The sequence below is a fragment of the Ailuropoda melanoleuca genome, chromosome 3 (assembly GCF_002007445.2).
Source record: "Ailuropoda melanoleuca isolate Jingjing chromosome 3, ASM200744v2, whole genome shotgun sequence".
Lineage (NCBI taxonomy): Eukaryota > Metazoa > Chordata > Mammalia > Carnivora > Ursidae > Ailuropoda > Ailuropoda melanoleuca.
Genome location: NC_048220.1, coordinates 3,148,741 through 3,161,374, shown reverse-complemented (window position 1 = coordinate 3,161,374; position 12,634 = coordinate 3,148,741). Strand labels below are relative to the sequence as shown.

Sequence of the window (12,634 nt, the reverse complement as noted above, 5' to 3'; positions counted from 1 at the left end):
TAGAATAATTAGGGCATAGTGGAAAGCGCATCGAGCCTGATGCATACTAACTTTGGGGTCTCAGTCCTACCCTCATAATAATTTACGTGACCTTGGGCAAGTCACTTTCTACCTGTGGTCTGCAGTTAGAATCTGTGAAGTTCCTCCTATCTCTCTGATTCTTATTCCCCATCAATTCTAAAATATAAGAAAATACACACACACTGAGGTGTATGTATGTTGAAAAGATGTTACATTCCTTGTTCTGCAGATCAGTCCTTTGAAGTTATTTCAACCCCTCAAACTGTACATGTAAAGTTAATGCATAGGATTCATTTTTGTCTTAAGAAATAACTTTGCCGTTTGCAATTTTTCAGGAGGTTGAAACAGAACAGTATTACAGTTTTTTTCTGGTTGAACTGAAAGAACGTGGCTATAATGGATTCTTTAGTCCTAAATCTAGAGCTAGGACAATGTCAGAACAAGAAAGGAAACATGTCGATGGCTGTGCAATATTCTTCAAGACAGAAAAGTAAGTCGTCTTATGTTTAAGAAAGAAAAATTTATCCGTATTTGCAGGGAGTCAGGGGTGTGAAAATTAGTTGGCAAATTGGACAATGAAGCATTGTATTATTACTCAGTAAAACAACACTGTTGACTGAAAGGCTTTGGTTTGGTTTTGAAGCATCAGAAGTGATCTTGTTTTGGAGACTTGTTGAAAGTGCTGCTGTTTCTTCAGGTGTTCAGTAGGGTTTAACTCCAATTGTTAATTGAAGCACCTTGTAATTAACATTCCCTCTAGGATGGTAGAGGGATTCTTAAACCTATAGTTTGGAAAAGAGTTATTTAAAAATTATAAGATGGAATATTCCAACATGAAACTCAAACAGAAGATGACTACATTATTTTAAGTTGTAAAAGTATTACAAGATGTTATTTGTATCAGTAACAGACTGAGAACAATTTGAAACGGATGTGGGAAGCATGGTGTGAAGTGTGGAGGATTTTCCATAATGTGATTTACATGCCATCGTATTTGTTAAGGAAGTTTGGGAAAACTGCATTTCCCACAGAGCTAATACCTTGGTATTCCCAATTCTATGTTTGTGTGTGTGTTTTGTTTGTGTTTTAGATTTACTTTGGTTCAGAAACACACTGTTGAATTTAATCAGCTAGCAATGGCAAATTCAGAAGGGTCTGAAGCTATGCTGAACAGAGTCATGACAAAAGATAACATTGGAGTTGCAGTACTGCTAGAACTTCGAAAGGAATTGATTGAAATGTCATGTGAGTGACCTTTTTTCACTTCCTGTAAATTTGACCTCCAAAATTTAATAGAAAGAGAATTTATTATGTATTAATAGTCTGGTCTAACACCTGAAGAAACTCAGTGAGAATTTAAGTCATTTCTAAAATACCATATCCCTTTTTCTCTACCACAAATCTTAAGATGAGAAGGCAGCGCCCAGAAAAGTTTTTCAAACTTTGAAAGGCATAAAGCCAAAGGAAAAAAATGGGGTTTTTTGCTCCCAATAATTTTTTACATTAAAGAAATGTTGAAATAAATATTAGTTAAAATAACTGTTCAGAGAGAAGAACTCCATGCCCTCCTGTAATTTCTTGGCAGCAAGGATACTCTGTAAGCTAACTTCTCTCCTGCCCTACTTGTAATCATTATTTTAAATGTTTTGAGTTTTGGATAAATGGACCACTTACTTCAAATTAAAGGTACATTTAGAGTCACCATCATGCTGAGAACTGGAACTTGTGTCACTTGAGGGACAGTTGGGACTGGAGCTGTTTAACCTGAAGGAGAGAAAATAGAGATAGAACATAGCGCCTGCATTAAATACATCTGAGAAACAGGATGTAGATGTAATTTTGTGAGGCTCAATTTAGGACATCTGAATGAAGCCAGAAGTTTCATGGAGACAACTGTTTAAAAATAAAGCTGTCCCAAATAGAATGGGCTGTGTGTGTTCGAGCAGTGAATGCCCACCTCGCACTGTTCAGCCAGAGCATAGTGGACTGTTTCTCAGGTTTGTGCTGCGGTAGAGTTGTCATCAGGTGGGCGGCTGTTAGGTAAATTTTAGGGTCCTTTTTTGTTCCTGAGATTCTGAGGTATGCTACTTGCTTTCAGATCCTGTAAGAATATATGGGCTGATGGGCGGGTTTTGTCTGTCTCTTTGTTTTCTTTTTATCTAATATAGCTGGAAAGCCACATCTTGGAACAGAAAAACAACTTATTCTTGTGGCTAACGCTCACATGCATTGGGACCCTGAGTACTCTGATGTGAAGTTGGTTCAGACTATGATGTTCCTCTCAGAAGTGAAGAACATTATTGATAAAGCCTCACGGAACCTCCAGTCCACTGTATTGGGAGAGTTCGGTACTATTCCACTGGTGTTATGTGCAGATCTTAATTCTTTGCCAGATTCTGGTAAGAAAAGATATTTTATATAGAATGCTTTTTTTGACTTAAAATGTTTTTGTAATATATTGTTTTTGGTAATTCCAAATTTAGTCAAAATGAAAATTCAGCTTATAACAGCAACTATGAATCAGGTTTAACATTTTTTTGTGTGTGTAGTAGGGAGACTATTTTGAAAACGAGATGATGTTACGAAAACGTAAGGAGGAAGGACGTTAATCATCTTTGATAAGCATGTAGTTGATAACTTGAAATAACTTGTTAAAGAACATATGATTATATTTCATTATCCCCAAGTCACATATAATCCAGACTCTGAGAAGGTTATTAAGATAGCTTCTCTGGGATTCCAGCATGTAGTAATAAGATGCAGTGTAAATGGCTATTTACAGGATCTTAATATCACTGGGCTCGATGCCAATATGCCTTAGGTGGCACTTGAGATCCTTTATTTACAAAGATCAGGCTAGCAATTTGAACAAAAAAAAGAACAGGGATCTTAATTTTTTATTACAACGTAGAAGAATACAGAAAGGCTTATTCTTGAATACTTTTCCATTGGGTAGTACAGTTAACAAAACCGTAGTTCTTGTAATATCAGACTATTCCTTTTTGTATTTCAACTCCTCATGCATACTCTGTCATTTGCACAAAGTACTTTTCCTTGCCTTTGCACATGTACCTGAGCACGTAAGTACAAGCACTCTTGGAGTGGTTCAGTGCACAAGCAGTTCATTGCCATCATGATGGATGAGGGCCAGGAAGAAGATAAAAACTGTTAAAATTTGTTTTCAGGGCAGGTAAAGGTATCAGATCCATAATTCCTCAGGCCACCTCATGAAGCTGTCCGGGGATCACTGCTGCTGAAGCAGTGGGGGGTTGTTCTCCGACAGTCTCTCTACATGTGTTCTGCCTTGTTTAACTGTAGAGTCTCTGAGGGGCAAAGAGAGACTCTAATCAAATAATACATATTAAGCCTCATTTCAGTGTTAAAAAAAAATACAGTATTTTAATAGCAAACACATGAGAAAGTGTCCAACTTTGCTAACTAAATGAAAAGTAAAATAACTATTTGCAGAGCCCGTCTAGCTGGTGGCATTCTCTTCCATAGTTGGCAATACGTATAATGGCACATTTAATCCTAATCTTGGCATTTTATACCAAGTAAATAATTCAACATACGCAGAAACCTAGATACTAAGATGTCGATTATGGAGTTAATTCTTTTTAAAAAGTAAAAACAAGGGGCGCCTGGGTGGCTCAGTGAGTTAAGCGTCTGTTTTCCGCTCAAGTCATGATTCCAGGATCCTGGGATTGAGCCCCGTGGCTGGCTCCCTGCTCAGTGGGGAGTCTGCTTCTCCCTTTGCCTCTGCTGCTCCCCCTGCTTGTGCTCGTTCTCTCTTAAATATATAAATAAAGTCTTTTAAGAAAAGATAAAAAAAAGCTCAATTTAAAAAAAAACAAGAAACTATTGTTTAACAAATATGAAACAGCACAGCAAAATATAAAATATTCAGTATACTAGGATCAAAACCATGTAAAAATGGACTTAGATAAGTCCTGGGAATGTAAAAAAATGAACAAGGCAACAACAAACATTTTAGAAAGGGGGAAATGTATGGTTTAAAGTATTTACTATTACATTTTTTTAGTTTTGTACACTGCATGTTATACTTGACAATGAACAAAGTACCTGTATTTTCATTATAGGTGTTGTAGAATATTTAAGTACCGGTGGAGTAGAAACAAATCATAAAGACTTTAAGGAACTGAGATATAATGAAAGTCTTACAAACTTCAGCTGTAATGGGAAAAATGGGACAACCAATGGAAGGATCACGCATGGTTTCAAGTTGAAGAGTGCCTATGAGAGTGGCCTGATGCCTTACACAAATTACACGTTCGATTTCAAGGTGACTTTTGAGATTGAGAAACTTTTTAAACCTCCATTTTTTGGGAGAGTTCTGTAACTTTATTATGTCTTTGAAATGTGGATGTGTGTTCAGAATGGAAGTAAGCCATCTTGAATTAGTTGACAGCAGTATTCTCTTATTACTCTTCTGTGATTGGTGTCCCTTTCCTACTTGATAGGTACCCATTAGAATCATTTCCAGGGTAAGAAATCAGATGAAATAATGATAGGAAATCTTGAGTTTAACTGTCACTGTTTGGGGGCAGTTATGCTCATTGCTAACAGCTGTTCAGAGAGTACCATAGTATCTAATTTGGTGTCCGTTGGAATGACATATTTCATCTCTCGTATTTTAATTTAACTGAAACTGTACTCCTTGAGTGCCAAAATGTGGTTTATATTAGCCATTTAAAAATATATCTTCTCTTTATATGCCTTCATACACAGTTAACGGCTTACAATATGGAGCCTTGCCTTAGTGCTTCTCCTCATTTTTAATATCAGTGGTTGTTTAGGATTTGCATTCATCTGTTCTTTTTAACCATCTTTTGCATTTCTGCTCTTGAATCATAGTTTCTAACCTTGTGGAGGAAGAATCATTTAGGTTAGAATGTGTGTTGGAGTGCTAAATGCTAGTGTTAACTGAGTCTTAATTTCGGAGGGGAGGGCTGTTAGACTTCTTTGAGAAACTTGAAAAGCTTGAAATTTTTTTTATTTGACTTTGGAGGAGCCACAGTACTGTAGGTAATGATTTAACCCTGGGAACAGAGTGTGTGGAGTTGAAGAGAGCCTCGAGCCGACTCTGGGGAAAAGGAACATGTAAGTGACAGAAGAGTAACCAGAGAGACGAGGAAAACCAGGACAGTGTAGGAGCCCAACTGCAAAGGCAGGAAGGCCTTTCTGGGGAAAAAGAAGCATGCTTTCAGCTTCCTAATCTGTTGGTAAGAGATGCTTCACTGGAGAGCAAGGCACAGAGACTAGAATGTGGAGAGTTAATATTACTGGGCAAGGAGGTAGTAAAAACCAACGTTGTGATTGTTATTTGAAGCAGATTGAAGAGGAGGTGACGGTGATAACCAAAAGGTAGGAGAGATTAGGGTTTTTTTTTTCTTCCTGTTCCTTTGCTGATACAGAGATAAGAGGAAGACACTTGAATGTGCTTAAATATTTTTGGCTGAAAGCATGTAGAGGAGAGGCTGAAGTTACAGGGAGGAGAAGGGCAAACCGAGAAGTGCTCACCCGGGTGCCCGGTGCTGGGCCTGGGTGCTGCTGGGTGCGTGCAGGGCAGAGATGTCCCGGCCCTTGTGGAGCTCACAGTCTGGTGGGAGAGACCAGTGTCCACCATGCACGTGAGTGTGTAGTTACACCTTGGGGTGCACATGAGCAAGAGAAGAGACTTGGAGGTGGTAGCAGGTAGGAAGTGGGTGAGGGCAGGATTCAGGAAGGACTTTCGAAAGTGATTGAACTCAGCACGAAGATTGAGAAGAAATTAGCCAAATGACAGATAGAAGAAAGTGATGCAGGCAGAGCGAACAACATGTAAGGAGGCCCTGGGGCAGGAAGGAGCTTGGCACCTACAAGGAATGTCCTTCTCCCCTGCCAGCTCCCCCGCCCCCCCCCCCCCCCCCAAAAAAAAGGCCGGGGNAAAAGGGCTAGTGTGATAATCGGTAGTGAGCATGGGAAAACAGTACAAATCAAGTTAGAAAAGAAGCTGAGGCCATACCACGAAGGATCTTGTAGGTCTCATTAAAGATTGTGAAAAGAACCAGAAAGGAGGAAGAATGAATGATTATCATCCGTAAACTGTCTTCATTCTGCTAGATTTGACATCTGGGGGACCGTTTGGTTTATGGAGTACTGCCTCTTCCCACATGCTTGTGCCTTTCTTTGTTTACCAGACATGACTGTGAGGGTGTGTCTTGAAAGTGCTCAGTGTTTCAGGGTTGGCTTACGTGAGGCCTCCTCTTTTTTTCCTTCTGTTTTTCAGGGTATAATTGACTACATCTTCTATTCGAAACCTCAGCTGAACACTTTAGGCATCCTGGGACCTCTGGACCACCATTGGTTAGTTGAGAATAATATCAGCGGCTGCCCACACCCACTCATCCCCTCCGACCACTTCTCACTTTTTGCACAACTGGAGCTCTTACTGCCTTTCCTGCCCCAAGTTAACGGCATTCACCTTCCTGGCAGGAGGTAGTCAAGTACCTTCAGAGGACGACCTCAATTCACTTGTAAACTCATAAAATCTGAATATAGGGGAGTGAGGTATGGCCACCAGGGTTTGGTTTTGTTTTGTTTCTTTTTTCCTTTTCCTTGATGATTTGAATTTTCAACCTTGATTATTTGATAAGGATATAGTATGAAAGCCAGGTGCTAGCAACAGACAAATTCTGAGCCCAATATGCTTTATATACTGTTAGACAGGGATTGGTGTGTTTACACCTCTCTTTAATTTGTTACAAGTAATTTTCCTGTTTCTTCTATCCAATATAATATTTTCATGCCTTGAAATAGGAAAATGTTTGAACAGCATATTCTCTTTGCACAGAAATCTGTAGCACTACTTTTTTGAGGCCAGTAATAACATCCAGAGACCATTCTTCCATACTTTACTCCCTCCCTTTTCAGACTTGTTTGTAAAATAGAGACTTTGAATTTAGCCTTTATGATTGTATATGATCCACAGAAGACCTGATTTATGAAATTTTGTACTAAAAAAAATCAGATTTGGAAATGATTGTATTGTAAACTAAGGCTAAGTTTTTTTACTGTTTCATGTGTTATAAAGGCCAGCGTGTAAAAGAAGTTGCAACAGACTTTCTCTGCTGATGATTTGCACTGTTGGGGTTCTGTTGGCCCTTTTGTACTACTTTATTTTTAAACTGAGAACATGGCTCTTTAAATCTAAATCTGCTTGAAGCTTTGGACATTTTCTCAGACCAGAGGCAACTTATCCATGAATCCTGGGTTTTTACACAAGCTATCTACCAGGACAGAGAAGCTGAGCAGTGAATGATCTGTAGGCATTTATGGACTGAATGTAATGGTTGATATATGTACATTCTGATATTTTTAAATCTTTAACTTTTTTAAGTTAAAAAATTAACAGCTGCTTGGATGCAGCTTCTTAACTCCTTTTTGAGACACTTGCTGTCCTCTCTCCACTGTGCCTGCCTAAAGTCGTTCTCACCGAGCACTGCCTGTGCATGCAGAGAGAATCTGTGCATCCTCTTTTATATTTTTTAAATACTGTTGAACATTTGTGAGAATTTTATGAAAACGCTTTTGTATAAGCTGCGGCTTTTTTCCCATTGCGAAGCATTGAATATCACATCTTGGAACATGTTCATGGGGTGGGTCCCCGGGTCTTTGCTCAGCAGACCCAGGCACTGTTTCTTGGTGTCATTGCTCAGTGCCGTCCGCCACCCAGAGTACGGCTATCATGTGAAGTCTTTCTGTTTTCCATGGATTCCTTCGTCTCCGTGTTTTTTTTTTAATCATTCCTTTTTTTTTTTAAAGTGAATTTTCCATTTATGAAGCAGTGTAAATGAGATGTATTTTCAAAACCGGTCCCTAAGACAATTCTTCAGATCATTTATAAAGTGACAAAGTCATTTTAGTAGGTCAACCAAGATAAAAAAGTTCTGTTGTACCCTGGACTTTGCCCGTAGTGTCCGCAGTAGATTAGAGATTCAAGCCAACTTTTAACTTTGCAAAGTTAACTCGTATGTATTCTGTTCTCATTCATTCTTTTCTCAAAAATCAAATGAATTCAGAGGGAACTTGGTCTAACTGCTTTTGTTTCAACTGCAGGCAGGGGAGCAAAAGGACAACATGTGAGCAGTAAGAAAAAAATGTTGAAATGTTATTAACAATTTTTATACAGAAAAGGAGTCATTTTGAATAATGACTTAAATTTTTATGAAAAATGTTCACTTAAATGTGCTTATTCTGTTTTTAAGAGAAAATAAAATTACATACTGTTTAAATAAATGATTTTTTTTTCTTTTTAAAAGAATTTTCCCCAAAAGGTTTTGATCTTGAATCTTTGTCTGGGACCTGGTTTTTCCTTTGAGGTTTTTTAAGATTTCGTTGTGACGGCTTTTTATTTTTTGCTTTTTGTTGAAGTTGTGCTGACACCAAACACGTCCAGTTTATAATCAGTACATTGGAAAGCTGGTATTATTGATGTAGAACCAATGCATAACTTTTTATGGGGTTTTTATTTTATTTTATTTTATTTTTTTTTGTAAAGTGTGAAAAAAAGGTGTGTTTACTCATTTTTCCTAAACACTGTGTTGGTAATGTGCATCATGACAATTTCCAGCGAAGGCGAGCTGGAGCTGGTTGGACTGATGAGGCAAGGAGACCGCTTTTCCTACAATCTGCATTATGTGATAACAGGTCCAGAGAGCTTTATGGAGGGGGAGGGGAGAAGCACTTACTCGTTTGTATTTGTTAATGGAGGATGTATTCTTTTCATAGATGCTGGAACTAGAGTGCACTTGTTAGATGCTAAAGGTTTGAGCTTTACACAAAAACGTTTTCATCTGTATTTGTTATTGTCTGCAATATATTTGAATTTGGGGGCAGCATAGTAAGATATAAGGGCCTGTTAAGTCTTGAAACTTTGTTCTTGCCTCTTCTGGGCATACTGCATTCTGTGGGTCAGTTTGAACAGCCTCTCCATCTTATTTAGGTAGTGATAAATTGAACCAGGAGTGTAGACTTATGACTGTAACCTTCAAAAGAGGAAGAAATATTTTGGGTCTGTAGGGAATAAACAGTCACACCAAAATAGATACTTCTGTTAAGCAAGGTTTTGTGTTCTAAATATTTTCTGTGTCCTGGATAATTTCCAATAATCCATACTCTTTAAAATGCAATAAAAACTAGTATGTTTTCTCAGTATAGATTTTTTTTCAAAATTCTGTAACAAATATATTTAATGTGGTGTTGCCATAATGTAATCTCAGTGTTCTTGCTGGATAAATCCGTTTTATGAATGTTTTACAGAAAATTTGGGGTATGTTTTCTGTTTTTACTGATCAGAAATTTGGAGGCACACAATTCCTTGTTGTAAATCTCTTGAAGTACATTTTACCGTATTGTTGGTAATTATTTATGCATTGAGAATTTAAATAATGTTCATCAAAATTAATTTATGGCATAATTTAAAGTTATAGAAATAAATTGTTGATTGCAACTTTACTAGTCCTAGAAGACAGGCAAGGGACATCTCCAAGAAATGTGTTTTCCTTCTTGATTGGTGACCGCCAGGAAAACTTATTTTGAGTTAGCACTTTGAAACCTAAGGACATTATTAAATTGGGTTGGGATGCACTTCTAAATGTTGAAATTAACCTTTCAAAGCTCTTCTAAGGTCCAGGTTTTCAGTAATAAATTCCAGTTGTAGTATTCCATTTTTTTACTGTTTAAATTCATGGAATTAGTTTCCATAGTGATTTAAGGTTTGGGGGTCATGTCATATAGAAGACAAAAGCCAACCTAGGCAAAATAGTTACAGCTGTGTGTTCTTTTAATGAACCAATCAGAATTTTCAGTACAAATGCTGCAGATAATTCGAAGAACACCTTTAGCAAGTGTTTCTCCCCTACTTGTAAACAGTATTTTAAGATGTTCACTTTGCTCTTCTTTTTGGTTACATAAAATTTAATAACCTACGGTATGTTGAAGTAGCGTCTAAAATAGAGTATCTAGTCTTTATTCACAGTACATTATATTGTGTAATGCACTGGACTAATTTTTGTTTACCATTCATGTAACAAAACCCAGCACATTATCTGCACTAAGCTCAAAGAATGTCGCATTTGCCTAGGCAGCTCTTTGATAAGGGTGATGGGAAACCGAATATGTACCTATGGACTGGTGGTAACAAGGGCTTTTACTGTTCTTTTCAGTGGAACCTTCTTGGTCAAATTGTAACTAGCTAGTATTATATTTATATACAGGGTCTCTTTTCTTTACTGATGTATTTTCCTACTCATAGCCAACCAATAAATTCAATATCTGTTTCAAATATTCTAAAAGTGTAATTTGTATAGCTGTAGTACTGAGGTTTGAGAAGAATAAAGATTAGCAGACCACATAATTAAAATTCTGAGTCATCTGGGACTGGGTTGTAACTCACCCTTTGAAAAGGGGGAAGGGTGAATGGGGACGAGGGCCATGATGCGGGGAGATGGTGCATTGGCTGTGTTGTTCTGGATAACATATCTTTGCCAAGGTTCATTTTTATACTGAGGCAACTCATGGTCCATTTGCATTTAGGAATTTTGTCATTGTTATCATATACCTCGTTAATATAAGAGATGGGCTCATGTGTCTTCCGTCTTTTGGAAGGAGTTTGACATATTTTAAATAAATGCTTTTGAATTTATTTACAAACATTGTGTTGGTGGGGTTATACTAATTGATTAGATGTTTTACTTTTCACATGTATATTTTATTGTATATATAAACTTTAAAATGTGACTTCCCAACTCTTCAGAGAAAGTCTGTTTTTTAGAAACTACTTTCTATAACAAATGTGAATTTTTAATGTAGATACTAGAAAAAAATCATTTAAAATCAGATGACAATTAATGTTTGCCAAGATGTCCACTTTTTAAAGTAGGCGTTTTCTACCTAATCCTTAATATGTAATTTTACCTCTGTAACAGAAGTCTTGTTAAAAGGTAAGTGTATAAAAAAGTAAATGAAGTATTACGCCCATGTTACTTTATAAATTCTAGTTTATGTTTCTTGAGAGGAACCAAGTACCTAAGGGAACACAGAAGTGAAATATATTTAGTAAAGCTTTTGTGTTCTCTGTAATGTTACATATACTGAGAATTCCCATTTTGGAGTATTATTTAGGTATTCAAGTTTAAGTTGATTTTTAATTTCATAAGTACTGTAAAGACAATTTTAATAAACAGATTACGTGTTAGAAGAATCTTAAGATAGTGTTTATTAGAATTTTACGAGAGTTTGAGAAATATCTAAGTTAATTTCCTCCAAAGAGTGAAACATAAAATGTTCTAAGTAGATTGCTCCCCAGATGACTAACCAACGAGTCTGCAGGAACTGGGAAAACTGCTGGGTGACAAGGTGGCTTGTCAACCAGTTTCTGTGGTTTCTTTAGTTACATTTTAACATTTTTAATCAAATAAGGAGATGGCAGTTTTTAAAGTCGGCAAACTTGAAATCACTCTAATGCATTAAAAAAAGCTGTTAAATTATTTGGGGCCCGTCCTAAGAAATTTTGCTCACTACACCAATGTGCCCAGAGGTGGGTGGGCTCGAGAGTTCCTCCTTCCGGGTATTGTCAACCTTCCTAGCACAGTGAGTTTGCTGCAGGCCCCGAGGAGCCCGTCAGCACAGTGGTGTCTTAGGTAATGCCTCGTCCACGAGCCCTACAGCCCGGTGCGTTCGGTATCTCCCCTGTGTGGCACACCTACTTGTACTGTTCCCCAACTTTATGTAATTCTTGAAAACCTGGTCAGATGGCGTGACCAAAGCCAGGTGGAAGAAGTCTGCAGGGCGGGCTTGCTTCCTGTTTAATATTCACGCTGTTGCAGGTGGCTGGTTCTCAGGGCAGCGATGCTGGTGTGAGGGGCAGGTCAACATTGGAAGCTTTGTGAGTCACCAGGACCTTTCTCCTCTCCTTGTTGACGTGATGCTTGCTAGTGGTAACTTCGAACAGCCCTGATGGTGGGGGCGCTATGTGTAGTTGGTCCATTTTGGTGATCAGAGTGGTTCTTTTAATGTACCTTTCTTGGTCACCATACTGATCCATACTTGGAATTTCTTCTTGTCAGACACTGCGCTAAGATTGGAAATAGAGATTTATCAGCCCTGGTCTCTGACTTCAGGTTACTCATCGATCACTATAATCTAAGTAACATGTGCTAAAGGTGTACCAGGTATGGAGGGAGCAAATATGTCTGCATGAGCCTGTAAAACTTCCCAGAGGTGACCTTAGAGCTAGTGTTGAAGGACTAAGAACGTGTTTCCAAGATGAATAATAGTAAGTTATTCATCCCAGATGAATATAGTAAAACCCTTTGTGAAATCGTGCGTAGTTAGGAATTTCGAACACGAAGTGGATCTTCAGTGGGAGCCGCACTAGCAGAGTGGCTGGAAACACAGCAGATGCCTTTGGAACCTTGAGCCACATGCTGAAGTTTGAACTTAATCCTGTAGGTGGTGATAAAGAGCCTGAGAAGGGATTTAAATAGAAGCAGCGTTACCAGGTTTGGATTTGAGGAATTTGCTCTAGCGGTGCTCTGGAGGGTGGATTAGA

At 38.0% G+C, this 12,634-nt stretch overlaps 1 protein-coding gene across 2 annotated transcripts in view; it reads left to right on the top strand.

The window, feature by feature from the left end:
* Positions 1-10,821, top strand: part of CNOT6 (CCR4-NOT transcription complex subunit 6) — a 68,993-nt gene extending 58,172 nt beyond the window's left edge. For both annotated transcript variants that reach the window (XM_034655824.1, XM_034655823.1), the window contains exons 8-12: positions 357-511; positions 1,112-1,266; positions 2,190-2,420; positions 4,122-4,324; positions 6,311-10,821. In XM_034655824.1, coding sequence (XP_034511715.1) covers positions 357-511; positions 1,112-1,266; positions 2,190-2,420; positions 4,122-4,324; positions 6,311-6,523 — 957 coding nt within the window. In that variant the 3' untranslated portion in view covers positions 6,524-10,821. The remainder of the gene's footprint in view (positions 1-356; positions 512-1,111; positions 1,267-2,189; positions 2,421-4,121; positions 4,325-6,310) is intronic.
* The last annotated feature ends 1,813 nt before the right edge of the window (positions 10,822-12,634 follow it).